General features: G+C 39.6%; 1 protein-coding gene across 1 annotated transcript in view; it reads left to right on the forward strand.

Annotated features, from left to right (window-relative positions):
- The first annotated feature begins 4,872 nt into the window (after positions 1-4,872).
- The window catches only part of LOC128738720 (plexin domain-containing protein 2), a 50,797-nt gene continuing 37,035 nt past the window's right edge, over positions 4,873-18,634 (forward strand). The window contains exon 1 of the mRNA XM_053834047.1: positions 4,873-5,315. Within this exon, the coding sequence (XP_053690022.1) occupies positions 5,231-5,315 (85 nt within the window). The 5' untranslated portion in view covers positions 4,873-5,230. The remainder of the gene's footprint in view (positions 5,316-18,634) is intronic.

An 18,634-nucleotide genomic window follows, 5' to 3' on the forward strand; every position in this document is an offset into this window, starting at 1 on the left:
TGACAAAGGGGGGGGGGGTCTAGGCAAATGTGACATCCGACGAAAAAACTTGCATTTTCATCAAAAAGCAGCAAAAATATGTTTCTCAGTCATTCATCACTCATCGATTTATTTCGATTTTCGAACTTATTGTTCGAGCTTACGGCGCTTGAAAGTCAGGCACAATTTGTCAATGTTAACTAGATAGACCATGCGTTACATTAAAGGATATATGTAAATCAATTTCAGTTCATTTGCAATTAAAGTTTCTATCTTTTTACTAAATATTGGATAGAAAAGTACAGTGAACTTTAAATACTATCGTCACGATGCACAGTTGCGTTGAGCCATAGACAAAAATCGTTTTTCACTTTTTTTTAATCGGGTATACTAAGTATTTAGAATTGTTTATAGATGCCTTCTGCTATATAAACAAGTATTAGTTTGCTTGGGAAAGCGCCACAACTACTATTACAAGCGTTCAAACGGTCATGTTGCAGAGTGGATTTTACTTACAAATTTCGCTTTCATTTTTGAAGGTTATTCATCACACCCATAAAAGTTTCATAGTTCGTGTAATCAAAATCTTTAAAATGGAGAATAACAATCAAAGTTAGTATAATAAATTTTGGTTATAGAAGGAATTCATTTTGACCTTACTCCTAAAAAATCGCCCCATAGAAACGACATAGATATTGACCTTCAAAAAAACAGAACTCCAACTTTGATTGATGATTTAAAAAATGTTCCACCGACTTCCAAGCTAAAATATACACAGAATGATTGTTCAAAGTGTCCTCTACAAGATCGAATAGGTTTTAGCTGCAACTACCTGCAACTCTGCAAGATATTTCAATATTTGTAGATCAACGTTAAGCACTGATAAATCGTCAGATTTCAATTGGTTGTACTATATTATGTTATCCTAGTTAGAAGAAACCACTGTTTATGAAGTTGTGTGTTATTACTGTTCAAAATTAAACTCAAAGCGATTGATCCTCCTCCAAGTTTCAATCCGGCTTAATTTTTCTAGGAGGGGCTAAATGTCTTCTAGAGGGGGCTTAGCCCCCCCCCCCCTAGCACCCACTACCCCCCCCCACCCCCCCTAGTTACGCCAATGAGTATAGACGATTGCAGCATTTGATTATATCTTAATCATATATTCAGGAGTATTTAGTTGCGTGTTATAAAAACTACGCAAAATAGAATAACAAATAGTTGTCAAAATTCTCGCACGTATATCGCCTCCAGTTTGGTACATATATGTTCTTATATGGCGTGAAATATAACTTTTTCGTTCAGATATGATTTCGTATATCTCAGTTGCAATTGAGATATATAAACCAAATGGCTACCCCAGTAAGGGTAGCGGCTGCCATTTTTCCCCGCTTCTCGGGTTAATAATAATCACGAATAATGAATGATAACGGTTTTCCTGCTGGAAATTTATTTCGTGGATCAAATTAAAAGGTTTTCAAAAATTGGCCAATAAAAACAGAAAACGACGCTCATTATTTGAGACTTTGTCTCAAATAATGCTACGGAAAAAATATTATTTACTTTTCCGTTACGGCTGGGAATGGTAAAAAAATGTTTAAGTATTACTCAAACACTAGATCTGTTAGTGCGAAAGTATAATGTGCTTCGAAATGCTTAAACGTCTTCCATAAACATAGCTTTCCAAGGTTTCATGCACTGAAGAAAAACCTGTTGATTACCGAAATTGCAGCCAAGGTTGATCTTCAAATGCTGCTCAATCTAACACTAGATGGCATTGCTGAATTTGCTGAAAGTATTTCTAGTACAAATGCCGTTTCCACAACTACTTTAGTAGTTATATAGCCGTCGGCAACCCATATAATGATTGTAAAACTTTTGCAATGCTTGCGTAAAAATTTGGCGTTTGGGACATTTTTGCCATTTTGTGAATATTTTGAGACATTTAAGCAAATACTAGCTTTGATCATCACAAACTTCTTTTTACATTACACTAGCTTGATAAAATGTCTAAAACTAGCAGTTTTGATTTTTGTTCCGCAGTCCCATACGTTCAACGCACTGTGCGATGTAGTGAAACCTGCTCTAAAAATCAGAAATTTGGTGGACGTCATATTTGAATAGTCCCCAAGTTGTTATAACCACAAAATTCTGTAAACTGCTCCCTGTTTTCGCTCATCTCTCTTAGGCCATGGCGTTGCATGATGCGTTCAATCGCCCAAGTGGATTTGGATGTCCTCCATCGAGATTTTTCTCAATCACGCTATTCAGCTGGCTGTAGAACCTCTTTCTCCTGCAGGTCGGCAACATATATTGGCGCATAGCACTGGATTGCTGTTGCTGTATAAGATGTCTAATTCATGTTCTGAATCTGGCAATGAAAGAATACTTTCGTTTATCGGTTTCCACTTCATCAGGACCGCAAGTGCACCTGGGCTCAGTAGAAATCTCAGTAGGAAAAAAAGGAGTTCTCGAGTAGCCTTTTTACCTTGTATGCCAGAGTAGAGCAAGCCCGGATGATGTCTTGTGCTTGTCAGTACCCGTCCAGCGGACCTTGCTCAGTCCCAGGATTTCAACCTTCAGGCGGCCAGCTTCCCTTGCAAATTGAGTAATATTGAAATATTCCAGATCGATTTCTTCTTTCATTTTCTATAATGTCAAATTTTCGGGTACAGTACGTTGTTAGCCTAAGGTTCCTATCCCGCTGATGGGGCTACCATCTTAGAGTAGACCGGAGTCTCTGTGCCACCTTCCCTGTTTGCGTACGACAACCGAGGTCGCGTACCCCAGCCGGCACTACGTGGAGGTAGAAATAGATTTGCACATGTTCACCCTTTGCCAGGCCAAGCAATAAATTGACCAACTAAATTGGGCATAACTCTTCCTAATCGTCAACTGAAGAATGCATTTTTTCAGAAGTAGATATACAGGGTCTTTCAAATATATCAACAGTAAAAGTATATGGATGGAAATTTTACAAAAGTAGTGAATCAAGCAGCTTTTATAAATCGTATTTATGTCACGTGGATTACAAACCTTCGTGAAATCTATAGTTTTAAGGCAGAATCTGCTAATATTAAGGAATAAATCGTCAGAATTGTTGCTACCGCCCTGCCAAGAACCGTCCTTGCCAAGTTGATAAGTAAAACAAACAATTTATGCAATAGGAATATATTTATATAGAGTCCCAAGTTGCGCATTAAAGGATTGTGTTCCTACATGTGAGAAATTTATAATTTCAACTCATCAGTTAATTTAAATGGTGGACCTGAAAACAAGAGCAACATGTGAAAATGAGAGATTCTCATCGTGTTTCTTTCTCATCTCTTCCGCTTATCACGGCGATGCAAATGCACTTGAACGGATTAATTCTGCATGAAACTGCATGCTGGCGTTATTTGCTAGCTATTGGTAACGAAAAATTGCATTGGAATGCACTCAAACAAAAAATATATGGTACAATATTTAAAAAGCAAATATGTTGCGGCTTCGACTGTTTACCATATCCTAAGAACCCCAACAACTATTCGCAAGCAAGGTAGTGGAAGACCAGTTAAAATTATGGACACAGAAGGACATCGTTCTCTTTCCCGTTTCTTCAACAACAAGCCCTCTGGTTTGGCTATCAATTAAGATGCACCAGCCGAATGTTTGAAGAAAATTTTGATCCCGTTTCTACAAAAACATCATGCAGATGGACAATACGTGTTTTGGCCAGATAGAGCATCATTGCATTACGCCAAAAGAAACACAATCGTTCCTGAATACCCATTCAATCCCATTTTTACCCAAAAACCACGACCCGTAAAATCTGTCTCAGTGCGCCCAGTCGAAGATTTCTTCGGGATTTTGAGTTCCTTAGTGTACAAAAATAACTGGAGAGCCACGAATTGCAAATAGTTGATTGGTAGAATCAAGAGATGCATTCGCAAAGTTGACATGACGGCCGTACAACGCTCCTGTTTCGACATTAAACACTAGTTTTTTTCAACAATGGATAATGCATCTATAATTTCGGTAAATCAGATCTTCTTCATGTATCTTTGTTTTTTTTTGACAGTTTGAGAAAAAAACTCCAAAATTTTAGTTGCTACCCGTTAGAAATCAAATTCGTAGTCCTGCGTCAAAAAAATTTTTTGATTCTAAGCAAAATTCAAAAAAATCTCCTTATAAGTATCAGGAAACTTGAATTTTCACACGTCACGATGGATACCAACACTATAATGCTGGGTTGAGTCGATAGTATCTACCTTTCTAATAAATATTTCTTGTACGGGACGTAAGTACAGCCTGAATTCGTTAATTGGGCCACGACTGCACTCCAGCTGATTCGCTAATTGGGCCGACTGACAGTTGTTAGAAATTTCTAAACTCGAAAATTCCATACAATTTTGACATTCAAGTTGTCACATAGCCCAATTAACGAACCGCCCAATTAGCGAACCACCAATTAACGAAACTTTGCTGTATTTACAAAGCCAAATACAAAGTGTTTCGAAGGTGTTAATAATTGAATAGCGATAGATTTCCGAAGCAATTGAAATATATCTGGGTGGTTTTCAACGTATTTTGTATATTATTAGATGATCAACTGCAGCTATTTTATTAAGAATATCGGTTAAGAGCTTTTTGAATCATAACCGTGCCCCGTGCGTGAATAAAAATAAACCGATCGAATTTATTACCGTGTAGCGCAACTGGTAAGGTAACCAGTGCTAACTTTCTATAACGTATTCAGTCCGTGTTACACCACTGGTGTATGACAGTTCGCAAATGTCCGTCATTTTTGACTGGCACATACACATATTTACGAGAAATGGCGACGAAGTGAAGTTAAATTATATTGGCGAAGATCACGAGAGAGTGGTGTCCGCAAACCGATAGTTCGATTCAGTTAGTAGTCGCGAGAGTGGTCGAGTGGACAAGTAACGTCATCGGGACGGTTTTACGTTGTGCGAAGTTGTAGTGGCCCCATCGGAATCTGCTGTGCGCTCCCCGCATGGTTCTTAATTTCTTACTGTATTCAGTTCACGGATAGTTGATCGGGCAGAAACGGTTCAAGTTGGATTTGGTCTCCGATACTGAGTACATCGGTTGGCCGATAGAATCTTTTTCTTTATTGTTCTTGCTGCATTGTGCAAAAAGCCGAAAGCTGAACAAAACGGGTTCCAGATCTGAAGTGCAATTGAGTGGATAAAGCAAGTGGAAAAGTTTATGAGCCTGCTTTCTTAGTCTGTGCGAGTGATTGAAAATAATGGCGAATGTAAGTGGTGCTATGCTGAAAAGTGCACTTTTTCTGCTGATTTTGCTGTCCGATTGTCGTGTGAACTATGCGGAAGGTGAGTTCTCCGAAGCGGGACGGCGCTTCGTGGCGAAAAGCAGTTCAGGAAATGGAAACCAGTGCAAGCAAGTGCAGTTTTTCTTTCTCCTCGTACTCTTCATTTCATCCACGACTTCGCTTTTTGCGTGGTGAAATGTTCTTAAAATATAAGAAGAGAAAAGATTTTCTTCGTTTTCTTTCGATTTGCTTCTTGATGGTGTTATTGTGGTTCGCAGAAAGCAAGAAACTGAACATAAATATCACATTTCACACGGGATAGAATGAGACGGGAAACCGACGAGCCCAATCCAATGCTGAAAGTTGACACAAACGTTCGTGTAGGTGCGTGGTCGGGAATGGTGGCGAGTTTAGCGTGCGCACACAGTGCCAATCCAGGCATACCAATACACGCTACGCTACGGGACGAGAGACGATCAGACAGACATCAGATTCAGAATAGTTCGACAGCCTGTGAAGCGGTTGTTCGGTTTGCCTGCCTATCGGTAAAACACGTTCAAAATCGCGAAGCGATGATCCAAGTATCCATCCATCGTCTTCACGCTGCAGCTTGAGGCCGGCTTTGCGGCTCTTATACTGTTGCTTGCTTGCCTTCCTTCCCGTCTATCTTCTTGTGGTGGCTTCACAAATCCAGACCGAACCGAAATCGTGTTTGCCTACACACCGTCGTCGTCTTGGACGGATTTGCGTAGTGGTGTCCCCCCCAAGTGAATGCAAATCGTTGAGATGAGTATGAACAATAACAGCATCCATTTCATCATCAAGGCAGTTCATTATATTTTTTTTTATTTTACGAGTTACCTAAAACCAGCTTTCTCAACCAATTCTTAAAATATTTACATCATTCGGTCAGAATTTTCTCTAAGAATTGAATAATACAGTGAAATTCGCTATTGATAAATATATAAACGCCAAGCGTCAAAATTGATGAATCAACCAATCACATGTAAGCACAGTTTTGCTTTTTAGGACCGTATTGACAACTGTATAAACTTGCAATTTAAATCGTTACTCAAAAACATTGCTGGAAAACTATCACGGCATTCCTGCTCCATCTCATCCCATCCCAACATGTCGTGAGTTATTTACCTCATATCAACCTAAACCATTTTGATGTCCTGAACGTAAAATGTATTCGCAAAATGTGCAACCATCGCCCACGTGCAACAGTTACCGTTGACATTCTATTAGAACTTATCCAAAATTGAAGTATTGCGCGAAAACTTAGGTGACAATGTAAAATCACATGAACCCTATTGAGGTCTATATCCTGTTGATTCACAACAACATCAGCAATCGATAAAATTGCGATTGACGATCATCTCATGTGTCTTTCAGAGGTCATTTTCCCGTTTTATAACGAAATTCCAGTGATGCTTTGCGAAATAAGCGGCAAGAGATAAGGGTCCCACGTTTTTTATATCTCGGTGCCAATCGCTTAGGTATTAGAACTGAAGAAAGAGAACAAATGGATATTGGGGAAGATGCGTAGGTATGGTGTGCTTTGGTATTGTCACACAAATCAGGATGCGATGCTAGTAGCGATCATGCTTTCTATTCTACAAACAGTTTTCAGTGATTCATTTAGTTTTGATAGATCTATGTTGTTCACGGTAATAGCTCCGTTGTAGTGGTGAATGCTTTTAGACGAATCCTGCACCGTCGTCAGTTCGTTTCTGCAAGCTACGCAGCCCTTTAACCTTCAACCAGGTTACGTTACCGAATGACCAAATAACAAAAATTCGTCATAGTTTGAGCATGACAATGATATGATAGATGGGAAAACAAGGAATATTCTTACCGGTACGGCCTCGATGGCAACGTGTAGCGTATGTGTGGTAATACTTCTACGGACTGTCCTCTACGCATTGCAGAGTTTCGATTTTTCGAATGTATCCTTCATATTGGGTATAAACACCACTGAAAGTATGTATGGGAAACGAGAGATCGAAAGAAAAGTATGTAGAATGGGCTAGGAATTCTAGTGGATATAGTTAGTAGTGCAATGATCAGGAAACCCAAAGGACGGAAATACTGCCCGTAAGTTTAACGTAAAACTATGTTTTTGTGCACTTTAGAAGTACGAGAAATGAACATATAATCAATAGTGGTTGTTCGGGCGCAACTATTTCCAGAGCAGCAAATACAGTTTTTTTGTGTCGCAGCTTGAAACTAAGTTTATTTTATTAGAAATCTTCACAATACATATTTAGTTTGATGTTACCTACATTTAGTTTTTCGGCACTCTTACTTTCCGGTTAACTTTCAGCTACTTTTCACCTCTTTATCTAAAATCTAAATTCCTTTCTCCATGAGTTTAAATCAATACTACTTTTTACTTCCCCTATCTTTCTTCTTCGTTAGTTTAAGCCGCTGGATAATTATTTAGCAAAAATTTCTTAATAAATCACTTAATCAAATTAATCAAAAACTACTAGCTTGCACGTTTTAAATTTTTCGATTCACGTTTTCTTTGTTATTTTATTTTTATCCTCTTTACTGATGACAGATTGTGTATGTTATGGCATCGATCAGGTCCCTCTTGCATAGTAACGCATGTTATTTGCTCACGGGTACGGCATGGCACCAGGCGGTGCGTACACAGTCCCTCCCCGTAACTCTGGTGAAGAATTCTATGCTGAACGAGATGTACGATCCTGGACCTCGAGCACCGCAAGCTTAGCCACTGGACGTTTGAATTCTCCTTTCGATGTGTTAACTAGCGCCTGTCTGATCCGGTCATCCGCCCCACAGAAGACCTTGGTCACTACGCCTCTGATCCAATGCTTTCGTACACTTCCGTCAGCGATGTATACCAGATCACCTTCGATGATAGGGAATGTCTCGTGATGCCATTTCGCGCGTTGATTTATGGTAGGCAAATATTCTTCTATCCACCGTTGCCACAAACGATCAACCAGAAACTGCGAATGCTTATAGCTATCCCGGAGCACTTGTGCTGCATTTGTTGACTACAATCGGATTCACGGAAACACCGCGAACAAAATGATTCGGCGTCAGCGCTTCTTTGGCATCTTGTTCCAAACCAACATATGTCAGCGGCCTGGAATTGATGAAATCAGTTGCTTCTGCCAAGGTTGTCAGCAAAATTTCATCCGTCATTCATGGTCCGTCGTCAAGCGCCGCCAAAGCCGCCTTAACAGAGCTAACCAGACGTTCCCACACTCCGCCCATGCGCGGCGCGGAGCGTGGGTTAAAGTTCCAGCGGGTTCTTGCATTTGTAAAGGTGTCTTCACAGTCAATCTCGATTTGTTTCAAAATTTGTTTACTGGCACCTTGGAAGTTCGTCCCACTATCTGAAAAAAATTCCACAGGACTTCCTCTATTACAGATGAACCGCCGTATCGCCATCATGCATGACAGTCGTAAGAGCATGGGCTACTTCGAGATGAACAGCTCTCGTCGTTAAGCATGTAAATAAACATATCCATCTTTACTCCGATCTTCGGCCGACAGAGACCATTAAAGGCCCACAATAATCAATCCCGGTAAATCTAAACGGTGGTAATCCGGGTGTAATTCGCGAAATCGGAAGTGGAGCCATCCTTGGATGATCTGGTTGACATTTGTTTACCTTACAGTGTATACAAGACCTTGCCGTACGTTTCAACTCTGCTCGAAGATTTGGAATTCGAAACCGTTGTCTTATTTTATTTACAGCCGTTTCTTGGTTACTGTACCCAACTTGATAATGGTAATATTCTAACAATTTAACGATAACCGGATGTCCCTTGGGAAGGATGATCGGAAAGCGTAGCTCAAAAGGAAGAAACGCGAAGTTCTCCCTTCCATACGAAGGACGCTCTGTTCATCCAAGAATGGACACAAATTGTATAGAACGCTGGACTTTTCAACTTGTCGAAGATTTTGTTCTGTCGCCTCAAGGTTTTTCTGTAGTTTTGACTTCATCTGCATACGCGTCGGATTGCGCCATTTTCCACAAATACGCTTCCGCCTTTTGATAATCTTCGCATTGTAGAGGGATAACTTCTGCCGCTAACTTTCTCTTCACAAATTTCTTGAGTGCATTAGTGGTTGGTAATACTTTGATGGCCTTTTACTGCAGTTTGCGATAAATCTGTAAAGACAAGTGACTGTTCTTACGAGAAGTTTCCAACGCGAAAACCGTAATGGATCGATCACCGGTTCCGTGAGCAAAATATCATGGTGCAAAAGGCGAGCTCAGCTCTCCTCCGGCACATTTGGTGAAATTCGTGTTTGCTTCGGCCATAAATCGTCTGGTAGATACAGGAAACGTGGACCTCGGACAAGCACTGTCCGAGTCTAGATTGTGTCCCCGGTCCCATTTAGTTAAATCGTCGGCAATATTGTCTTTTGTAGAAATCCAACGCCATTCATTGAGTCTCGTGAGACTGAGAATTTCCTCTATTCTGAAAGCAACAAATTGCTTGTAGTGCCGCCGATCCGATTGATTCCAGGAAAGCACGGTTCTTCAATCTGTCCAGATAAACCGCTGATTCAATTCAACTGAGTGGCTGTCGGTTATGGAGTTCAAAAGTCTAGATCCTAGTACAGCAGCCTGGAGCTCCAGACGCGGAATAGAAAGCTGCTTCAGAGGTGCTACTTTAGAGCGTGCCATCACAAGCGAGCACAACGGACCCGAATCGGTTATAATTCGGAAATAAGCGACAGCACCGTATGCCTTTCGACTTGCATCTACGAAAACGTGTAATTGCAAGGACTGATAACCTGCCGGTAAGCTTCCTTTAAAATGAAAACGAGGAATTTCCACTGATTCGATTTTTGGAAGCCAGCTAATCCACTGGTACCACTGTTCGATGCAATCTTCGCCAACTGACTCGTCCCAATCACAACCACTGCGCCATAAGTCTTTTACAATCATTTTACCGTAGATAGTAAAGGGAGCTAACAGCCCAGGGGGGTCAAACAGACTCATGATGCAGCTCATTACCATTCTTTTTGTAGGCCGTAACTCTCCCGATAGGTACGGTAAATGATCCTCCCGCGGTCTGGTCGAAAAGGTGAATTCGTCTCATCCTGGGTGCCATCCAATTCCCAGTACTCTTTCGTGACCCGTGTCTTTATCCTGATTGAAACGCACGCACAGATCTACTTTTACCTCAACCATTTCTCGCAGGAAGGTGGATGAGTTAGAAACCCAGTTTCTGAGCTCGAAGTCGGCCTTAGAGTGAACGAACTGCACTTCTCTCGCCCGTCTTACGGCTTCCTCGACTGTGTCAGTCGAGGAAGTCGAAATAATCATCGACTTTGTGGTTCTCTAATATTGCCTTCGCCGCTTGTGGGAATTGATCAGCAAACTCTTGCGCAATCAGGTTTTTTACAAACTATGATGAGCAAGGTGAACTGGTGGCTCCGAACGTGGCAACGTCCATGACGTAGACCTCCGGGTCTGAGGAAGGATTATCGCGAAACAGAAATCCCTGGAACTGAGTGCCTTGGCTTCTGATTCTGATCTGATGGTACATTTCTTTAATCTCCGAGCCTAGTCCCACTTTTCTTTCTCTTAACTTACAGATTACTGCTGGGAGCACAGTCAATATATCTGGCCCCTTAAGGAGCTTTGAGTTGAGGGAGACACCTCTGGTTCCAGAGGCCGAACAGTGGTCACGTTTTGCATGCTTATAACGCAACCATTTTTCAATGGATTTTAGATATTTGCATCAATCGGCACGGCAAGTTTATAAACTAGCGAAATCGAATACTTCGTTTTGAGAAAAAAAAACAGAGTTTCCCTGTTCATCGAATATCAGAGATTATTTGTTTCGATTAAGCCAAGACCAGGTTGATGTCCTGTACGGATATAATTTTGTAAAAGTGTTGAAACTACCTCCCTCCTTTTCGATCGCTAATATTCAATTACACCGTTTGAGCATTGAACCTAGATGAACTTGAAGTCCTGAACGTAAAATGTGTTCGTAATAAAGCGCAACCATCCCTTCCTTACAACCGATCTGAAACGATGAAGAGATGAAAGTTTTATCCTAAAATAGGTTACAGACATTAGATTTGCTGCTTTGTATTAGTCAGTGAAAAGCGGAAAGCTAAGAAAACTTGCAAGGTACAGAGAAAATTAACTATTATTTTAGGGGATCCGCTGATCGAATCAAGCTATTTTTTTGTATGCCAGAAAAGCATTGGGTTAAAGGGCCACTCCAACAATCTTAATGATCGCCTTTTGTGGCAGGCCCTGATTGCTGTACACAGTTATTGGACTGCTCATTCCCAGGGATGGCACAATCACTTTGACTCAATTCACATTCATTTGACAGTACCGTCTTAGGCAAGCAGAATTTGAAAGTGTTATATTTGGGACGATTGAAGAACTATGTATTATCTACAACTTTTCTGAATAAAGTTGAGCTGTATGTTTTGTATTTACTACTGTCTATTTTGTACTTATGAACTACTAGCATTGTAGCACTGTAGGTTATACTATGCCGTGCAATAGTAGTTTATGTTCAAAAGGCTAGTTGAGGTTTCAATCCCCAGGTTTTGCCAAACATGCCCAGCTACAAGCTGCATGCCCAGATAGCCGAAGTTGCTGTCTTAACAGCATGATCTAGGTTCATTTTTTTATTGAGAATTATTCCGAGGTGTTTGACTACATTACTGAAGCTCAGTCTGACACCATGCCGTATAGAGGGAGTAATAGTATGCTTCCTTCGCCTAATGAATGGTATAACGACTGTATTGATGGGGTTTACATTAAGTCTGTCTTGTGAGCACCATAACATGGTGGTGGTTAGAGCTCCTTGCAAGCGACTTAACAGCACTACGTCTAACTTTCCTCTGACGATAAGTACAACGCCGTCGGCGTAAGCAATGGTCTCATAACCAAGCTGTGATAGCATGTGAAGGAATGCGTCGGCCACCAGTGACTAGAGCAAGGGGGAGAGAACTACCTGTAGACATACTTTGATGACCGAAATCGTGACCGTCGTATCTCCCAGTGATGCTGTAATTTCTCTGCTCGAGATCATTGCTTGAATCCAGTTCATTGTAGTGTGGACGACTCCCTTTTGACAAAAAGCCGTATTATTTGACGCAAAGGTCATGTTATCGAAAGCGCTTTCAATATCAAGATAAGCACAAAGTGCCGTCTCTTGATATTTGAGCGATTTCACAATTAACATGAGTAAGCAGTGCAGTGCGGTTTCCGTAGGTTTTCCGCGTTGGTATGCATGTTCATTTACATGTAACGGAGAGTTTTTTAAAAACTCATTGCGAATATAGTTATCCGTGTTTTTCTTCATCAGCTTAAGAAGTAAACTTATCGGCATGATTTTGTATCTTTACCAGCCAGTATAAACACCACCCTTTCTTTCCGCCAATTCTCCGGAATATATATACTACAGTGAAACTGGCTCGAAAGAGATTGATTAGCTCGGACATTATAATACCGTCCGTGTTTTGTAAGGAAACGGGTAGGATACCACCTGGACCTGGTTTTTCCGAATAAGAAATCAAGCTACAGTGGAGGCCAATTAGAACAAGATTCAAACTATAGCTTCGCTTCCGCCCCGTTTGGATATTCTAAACACATTTGTTCAAATGCTTTCTTCTACCGTTTCCTCCGTCGTTTATAAAAACTGTCATTATAACAAATTAATTAAATGACCTGATTAACGGTCAAGAGAAAACACGAGGTTGATCTATTAAAATTTTGTTGTCAATTTGCGCATGAACTTTATCCTGGTGCTCACTTAAGAATAGATAGTGCATTTTTAGACACGCTTGAATGATCTGTTCAATACGCGTCCGAGCGTTGTCATGCAGTAAAATTACTTTGCTTTGTCTTTATTCTTATTATGACTGTCATTTTCGTGCTTGCAAAAAATTTCATAACACTGATGTAAACTCACAAGCATAATGAAAAAGCGTTGTTGTAAGATGCCAAACCTTGCCATATTACGATTGACGATCGAGACTGAAATCGGAATTTGCGGAAATACTTCTTTTTGACTCAATTATAATATAAAATTGGGACAAAATATGAAGTAAACTTACAATGCATTTATAATAGGGTATGTTGCTGCTTCGTCGTAATTGCCTATTCCCGTCCTATCCAAAACAAATTATTAAAAATATCAGCGATTTTTATGACAAACAATGCAAAATTAGTTATTCCCTAATATTTTAGTTTAGTTTGTTGCCTCTCATACGCGATCAATCAAAGTGAGCTGAGATCTATTTAGGGTACGGAACGAGTTAAGCAGTGTCAACTATTTTATTCAGTTGAAAATAGTGACCCAAAAATGCATTTTTTTATTCATATTTTCAAAATCTTTTGATAGGAACATCTTCACAAATCACTTAACCATACATTTCATTCACACAAACATAATTTACTGGGTTTCCGATAAGAAATATGATTAATTTAAAATTGTTGTCCAAAAACGTACATTTTTCAGCTGCTGAAGGCAATCGCCACCTCGCTACTAACCAATCCATCACATTTTTCAGCACTGATTACAACCACTCTAAAAGTCAAGCACTCAATTGTCACATACCATATTATTCATTATCTTTTTTCTATTATCTAAGACTTTGTCACTAGCCGAAAGTTTTATTATTTTATAACAGAACTGAAAATAAATTCTGAATTGACGGAACCTGTTCACCACCAGCAGCAGCTGCAGCATAACTGATGAACTATCGTGTTGCCAAGACACTGTTTCGGTTCTGGAAATAAGAATTATAGGTTTGAAATTAACTGAAACCTCCAATGGTGAATTAATTTTTCTTTATTAAAAACAACAAAAAAGACAGCTTTTTCAATAATTTTTTTCAGTGATTTAATGAAGCAACGATGTGTTTCAATGTTATTTGCTTTGACAACACTGTTCTGAAGTTAGACCGTGTGCACTGCTATGTTTGCCTCTTTTGTTCTCCCACCATCCTTATGCACAGCGAGTGAGAGGTCAAACTCGCAGTTTCCCATAAGAACACCAGAGAATAAAAGAGACGACGAATACCGTTTGCCGAACGGTGCGGTGAGTGTATGCCCCGATAAACAATTTAGACAGATTGCATTTTACGCATCTACCGACCAAAAATGTCAAATCTATTAATGCAGATGCAGATTAGTAGGCCGCGTATAGGAACGCAAACTTACTGAATAGGGGGAAAAGTTCGAGGGATTTTTTATGGGGGCGTTTAAAAATTCAGATTTCAGGACTGCTTAAAAAAGCACCTTGAGGGCGAAGACATGTTCGGTCTGATCAAAATTAGATCCACCAAGTTGAGCTCAACGATAGTGTCTTCCAATGGTAACAACTTGAAGAACTAAAGATAGCAAGAAGCTTAGTATGCTGATATCTCCCACTTAGTCAACCCATCGCTTGTAATAAGGTAAAACAATCAGTGACCCGCTTAGACTGCTTAAAACCGGTTAAATTACCCTAAATAATTTTTTTCATTGAAGAATGCCTAGCAGCCAAAGTTCCAACGTTTTTTCGTGCGACGAGGAAGAAAATGTCGACTAATCGTTTCAATTTCCGTCATTCATAAAATGAAAATAACTCACGCAACGCATTGTTGTTATTCTGCAGCCGGGAAAACTTGCATGACCTACAGAAATTTTGCAGAATAACATTTGTCATGCTGTCCTGTACAAATAACTGCGCGCTAGCTACGTAAACATTATTGTGATTTTTAGTTCGGACGATGAAAAATTTTGATGGACGGATTTTAAAATGGTACGACGAATTTAAGAAATAAAGTCAGTTGCGTAATTTCAATCAAAGGCTTTATTAATCGCTTTTTAGTGAATTCAAAGGGCACGGATCGGAAGGTAGGTGTGTTTGAGTCAAATTAGCAGCAGAGCTTTTGGAGTATTCATTAAATCCACCTAAGAAATGATGAAAATTAGACTGGCTTCCCTTACTACGACGGGAATTAGAAATAAACCCTATTACAATTTCCTATGTTTTGCTCCGCAGCCGTGATGGGTAAAATTGCTGATATTTGCTAGAAGTTATCAGTAACGCGGTGGTCTTCGAAATGCGATATACAGGACAGTTACAGGGCTAGTACAACAATCATCCTGCTGACTATCTAGCAGCACCGTCTAGCTAACTGGGCGGGCAAATGGCTGAATAGCTATGAAATTATACTTTAAAAAGGACATGAGATCGAATATAAAATTGGAAATAAATAATCTAATCTATCTAATCTCACACTAACGCAGCCAATTCTTGAAGGCATCCTGGAAAATGACGATTACTTGAATCAATCATTTTTCTTGTCAACGGCCAGGCCAACTGCGCAGCATGTACCGCAGAGAGAATTCCAAGGAATCAAGTGGAACCAGAAAAAATATCTAATTCCATTAAACTCCTTGAAATCAAGGGGAAGGAAGAAAGCGTGGACCTCCCGTACCAAACGCTTCCCGTATACATAGATAATGATTTATTTACAATCGTTGGGAGTATCTTTGCTAATAAAGGTTAAATGATACTCCGGACCCTCAGGGATGAACTAATGGTATTTAGACCAGAAGCCAGGCTGCAATTGGCCAAGGATATAGCGCCTTATTTCGCTCTCTGAAAATAGATTATTTTGCCAAAAATATTAGTTTAAATCATATAATACTTGAAAATAAAGTCGTGTGGTTTAATGGTTGCCTAAAACTACATTTGTAAGGTTAGGAACTGAAAACCGCACGACCCCGCACCTCCTAGCTTGGCTACTCAATTATACAAATTGAAGTATTTCCAGGTATGGCCACGTGGAGGCGCTAGGTAGGGGCTTGGGATGGCTAGAGCTATGTTGGGCGCTTCTTCCTAGTTGCCTTCCCCATTTCATACCCAGAATATAAAATTGGAAATAAATAAGACTTGAAATTGGACTTAATATGGGACACTAAATTGGACACGGAATTGGGCTTTAAATTTGGCTAGAAATTAGACTGGAAATTTTGATTTTCAGTTTGATTGCCGGTAGTTTTTACTGTCGACCCAGGAGATGGTGGAAAAAAGCGATGAAACAAAGGTGTTTATAGTATCCCAACAGAGTGAGACAAGATGTGATGGAGAAAGAGCGTCTATTGGTAAATTGAAATTTTGTTTGAAATAGGACTTGAAATTGAACCTAAATTTGGTTCAATATATACTTCATTTGGCCTTACTTCCAATTGAGTTATGAATTGGAATTGAAAATGTACTTGTGGTTAGATGAAATTGGAACATCAAATTTAACTGATCAAATGCAAAGAACTAAAATCTTTACTTTAACTCGACTGCAAATAAACTGAATGGTTCAACATAAAACCGGTAACCAAGCTACGATCATTTATTGAAACAGACATTGACTTCATAAAATAACTTCAACAATTCGGTACGCCCTCATGTTTATTCACGCTATTCGGATCGTCCTACTGTTCACGTGTCTAGTGTGCAGTCCATCGTCGCTAGCAGCACACTCTGCATACGGTATATAGTAAGAGTGCAATTCACTCTGAAACTCTATCTTATCCCATTGTCTGTAGGTACAGTTGAACAGCAACAATCTTTTGTTTACTGCTTCGTCTGAGGCAGATGATGTTTTATTAGCGCAGATAGCCGACAAAGACTTCCCTGCCTCTGTGGTGATTCCTCCCACGTCGCAGGCGCTAAGCACTGTGCAGTTTTCTATTGCACATATGTGCATATCAAGTCAAAGCTTGTCTAATAGCTTCATCAGCTTTTACTTTCTTCCTCGAAATTTGCACGCCCCACCCCACCCCACCCCCATGCCAACCATATCCGTTGCGTTATTATAACTAATTTAGCTGCAACGAATCGTTCGATTGTTACTTTCGCGATGCTGCGTTTGTTTTTTTTTCACTACTCATTTGACAACATCGCCTTTGTTTACTATACGTGAAGTTGAAGCTCAATCTAACTTTTTGAGTGTATTGCGAACAAAAAAAAAAGAAGCGTCAGATCTGCCTGTGTCACGCAGATTTGCTGTGCTTGTGTGAACCTCACTGGAAGACACTACGCTACTTTTGCTGCGCTGCGCGTTGTGTTTCGTTTCATTCGCTCAATTAACCCTGGAGATCTTATCTACATATAATAAAATGTAAGCACGATTCCTTTTTGCTACTGCTGGCTTTTGCAATGCACCGAATTGTGTTAGTCTCGATACTTGATGAATTTATGAGAGTCCAATATTACGAAGAAAGTGTTTCGATTAAAACAGTAAGAAACTACGCCGTTTTGTTTATGTGATATTCTCGTATTCTTATTTTCCGACGAATCAATTCGATCGCTCGAACATCCCTTACTTTACTTCATGCAAATGTGATAATGTTGCTTCCCGACTCGTTCGAATCCAACTTTTCATACAAATAGAGCAGACGACTGTAAACAAGAATAAGGGAAATCGTAAAATTATTTTCCTAACTTGCACAAACTTATGAATTCGATCAAATAATTTAAGAAGTGTCTTACGAGCACTACCGTCCTGCACTTCCAGCCCTCTGGTTAGTTTTAGTTATGCATGTTTAAACCTGATAGTTTGAGAATCGCGCAATCGCCTCATAAACTTGAGTAAATCAGATTTGTCAAAACTAAATGTGGTAAATTAAAGATTCCTTTTACACACCTGTTTTGCAATGCTTGAAGTTTTGATTTGGCAGTAAACAGCGGTTAAATATCGTATATTAATATTTAAGCAATGATTCACGACGTACGAAGAAACTTGATTACCGTTGAAAAATTCAGTGAGATCTCATCTAATAACCTCGATTCGCAGTCATTTACAACTGCATTTTCACAAACCAACTAATAGATGCGATGTATTTTTTTACACCGATTGTAGACACACTCGTACGGTTTTAATTTACACGGTACGTTACATTACTGCGAGGACAGAACAATGCCGTATCATTTGCAAAAAGTTTTACTATACTTTGAAGCTTTAAATTTCCAATATCATTGAGGGAGGATGATTGAACATAGAAGAAGACCTATATTGCTTCCTTGCGGAACTCCAATGTTAATCTGGCGCAAAGTACTATGAACACCTTTTACACCTACAAATTTTTTTCGATTTGTTAGATAGCTTTTTATCATATCATTAGCGATTCTTCTTACTCCGTAAAGCTCAAGCTTTTTTAGTAAGATTTCGTGATCTATGTTGTCAAATAAGCTACCTACGAATTTTCTTTGATCAATTTCATATATCAACTTATCGACTAGCTCTATAATAGCAGTTGATGTTCTGCAGCCTTTCCAAAAGCGATACTGGAATTTGTACAAAACATTATTAGCACTAAAAAAGAGCACAAACCGCTTTGTTAGCAGATTTTCC

The sequence above is a fragment of the Sabethes cyaneus genome, chromosome 2 (assembly GCF_943734655.1).
Source record: "Sabethes cyaneus chromosome 2, idSabCyanKW18_F2, whole genome shotgun sequence".
NCBI classification, from domain to species: Eukaryota; Metazoa; Arthropoda; class Insecta; order Diptera; family Culicidae; genus Sabethes; species Sabethes cyaneus.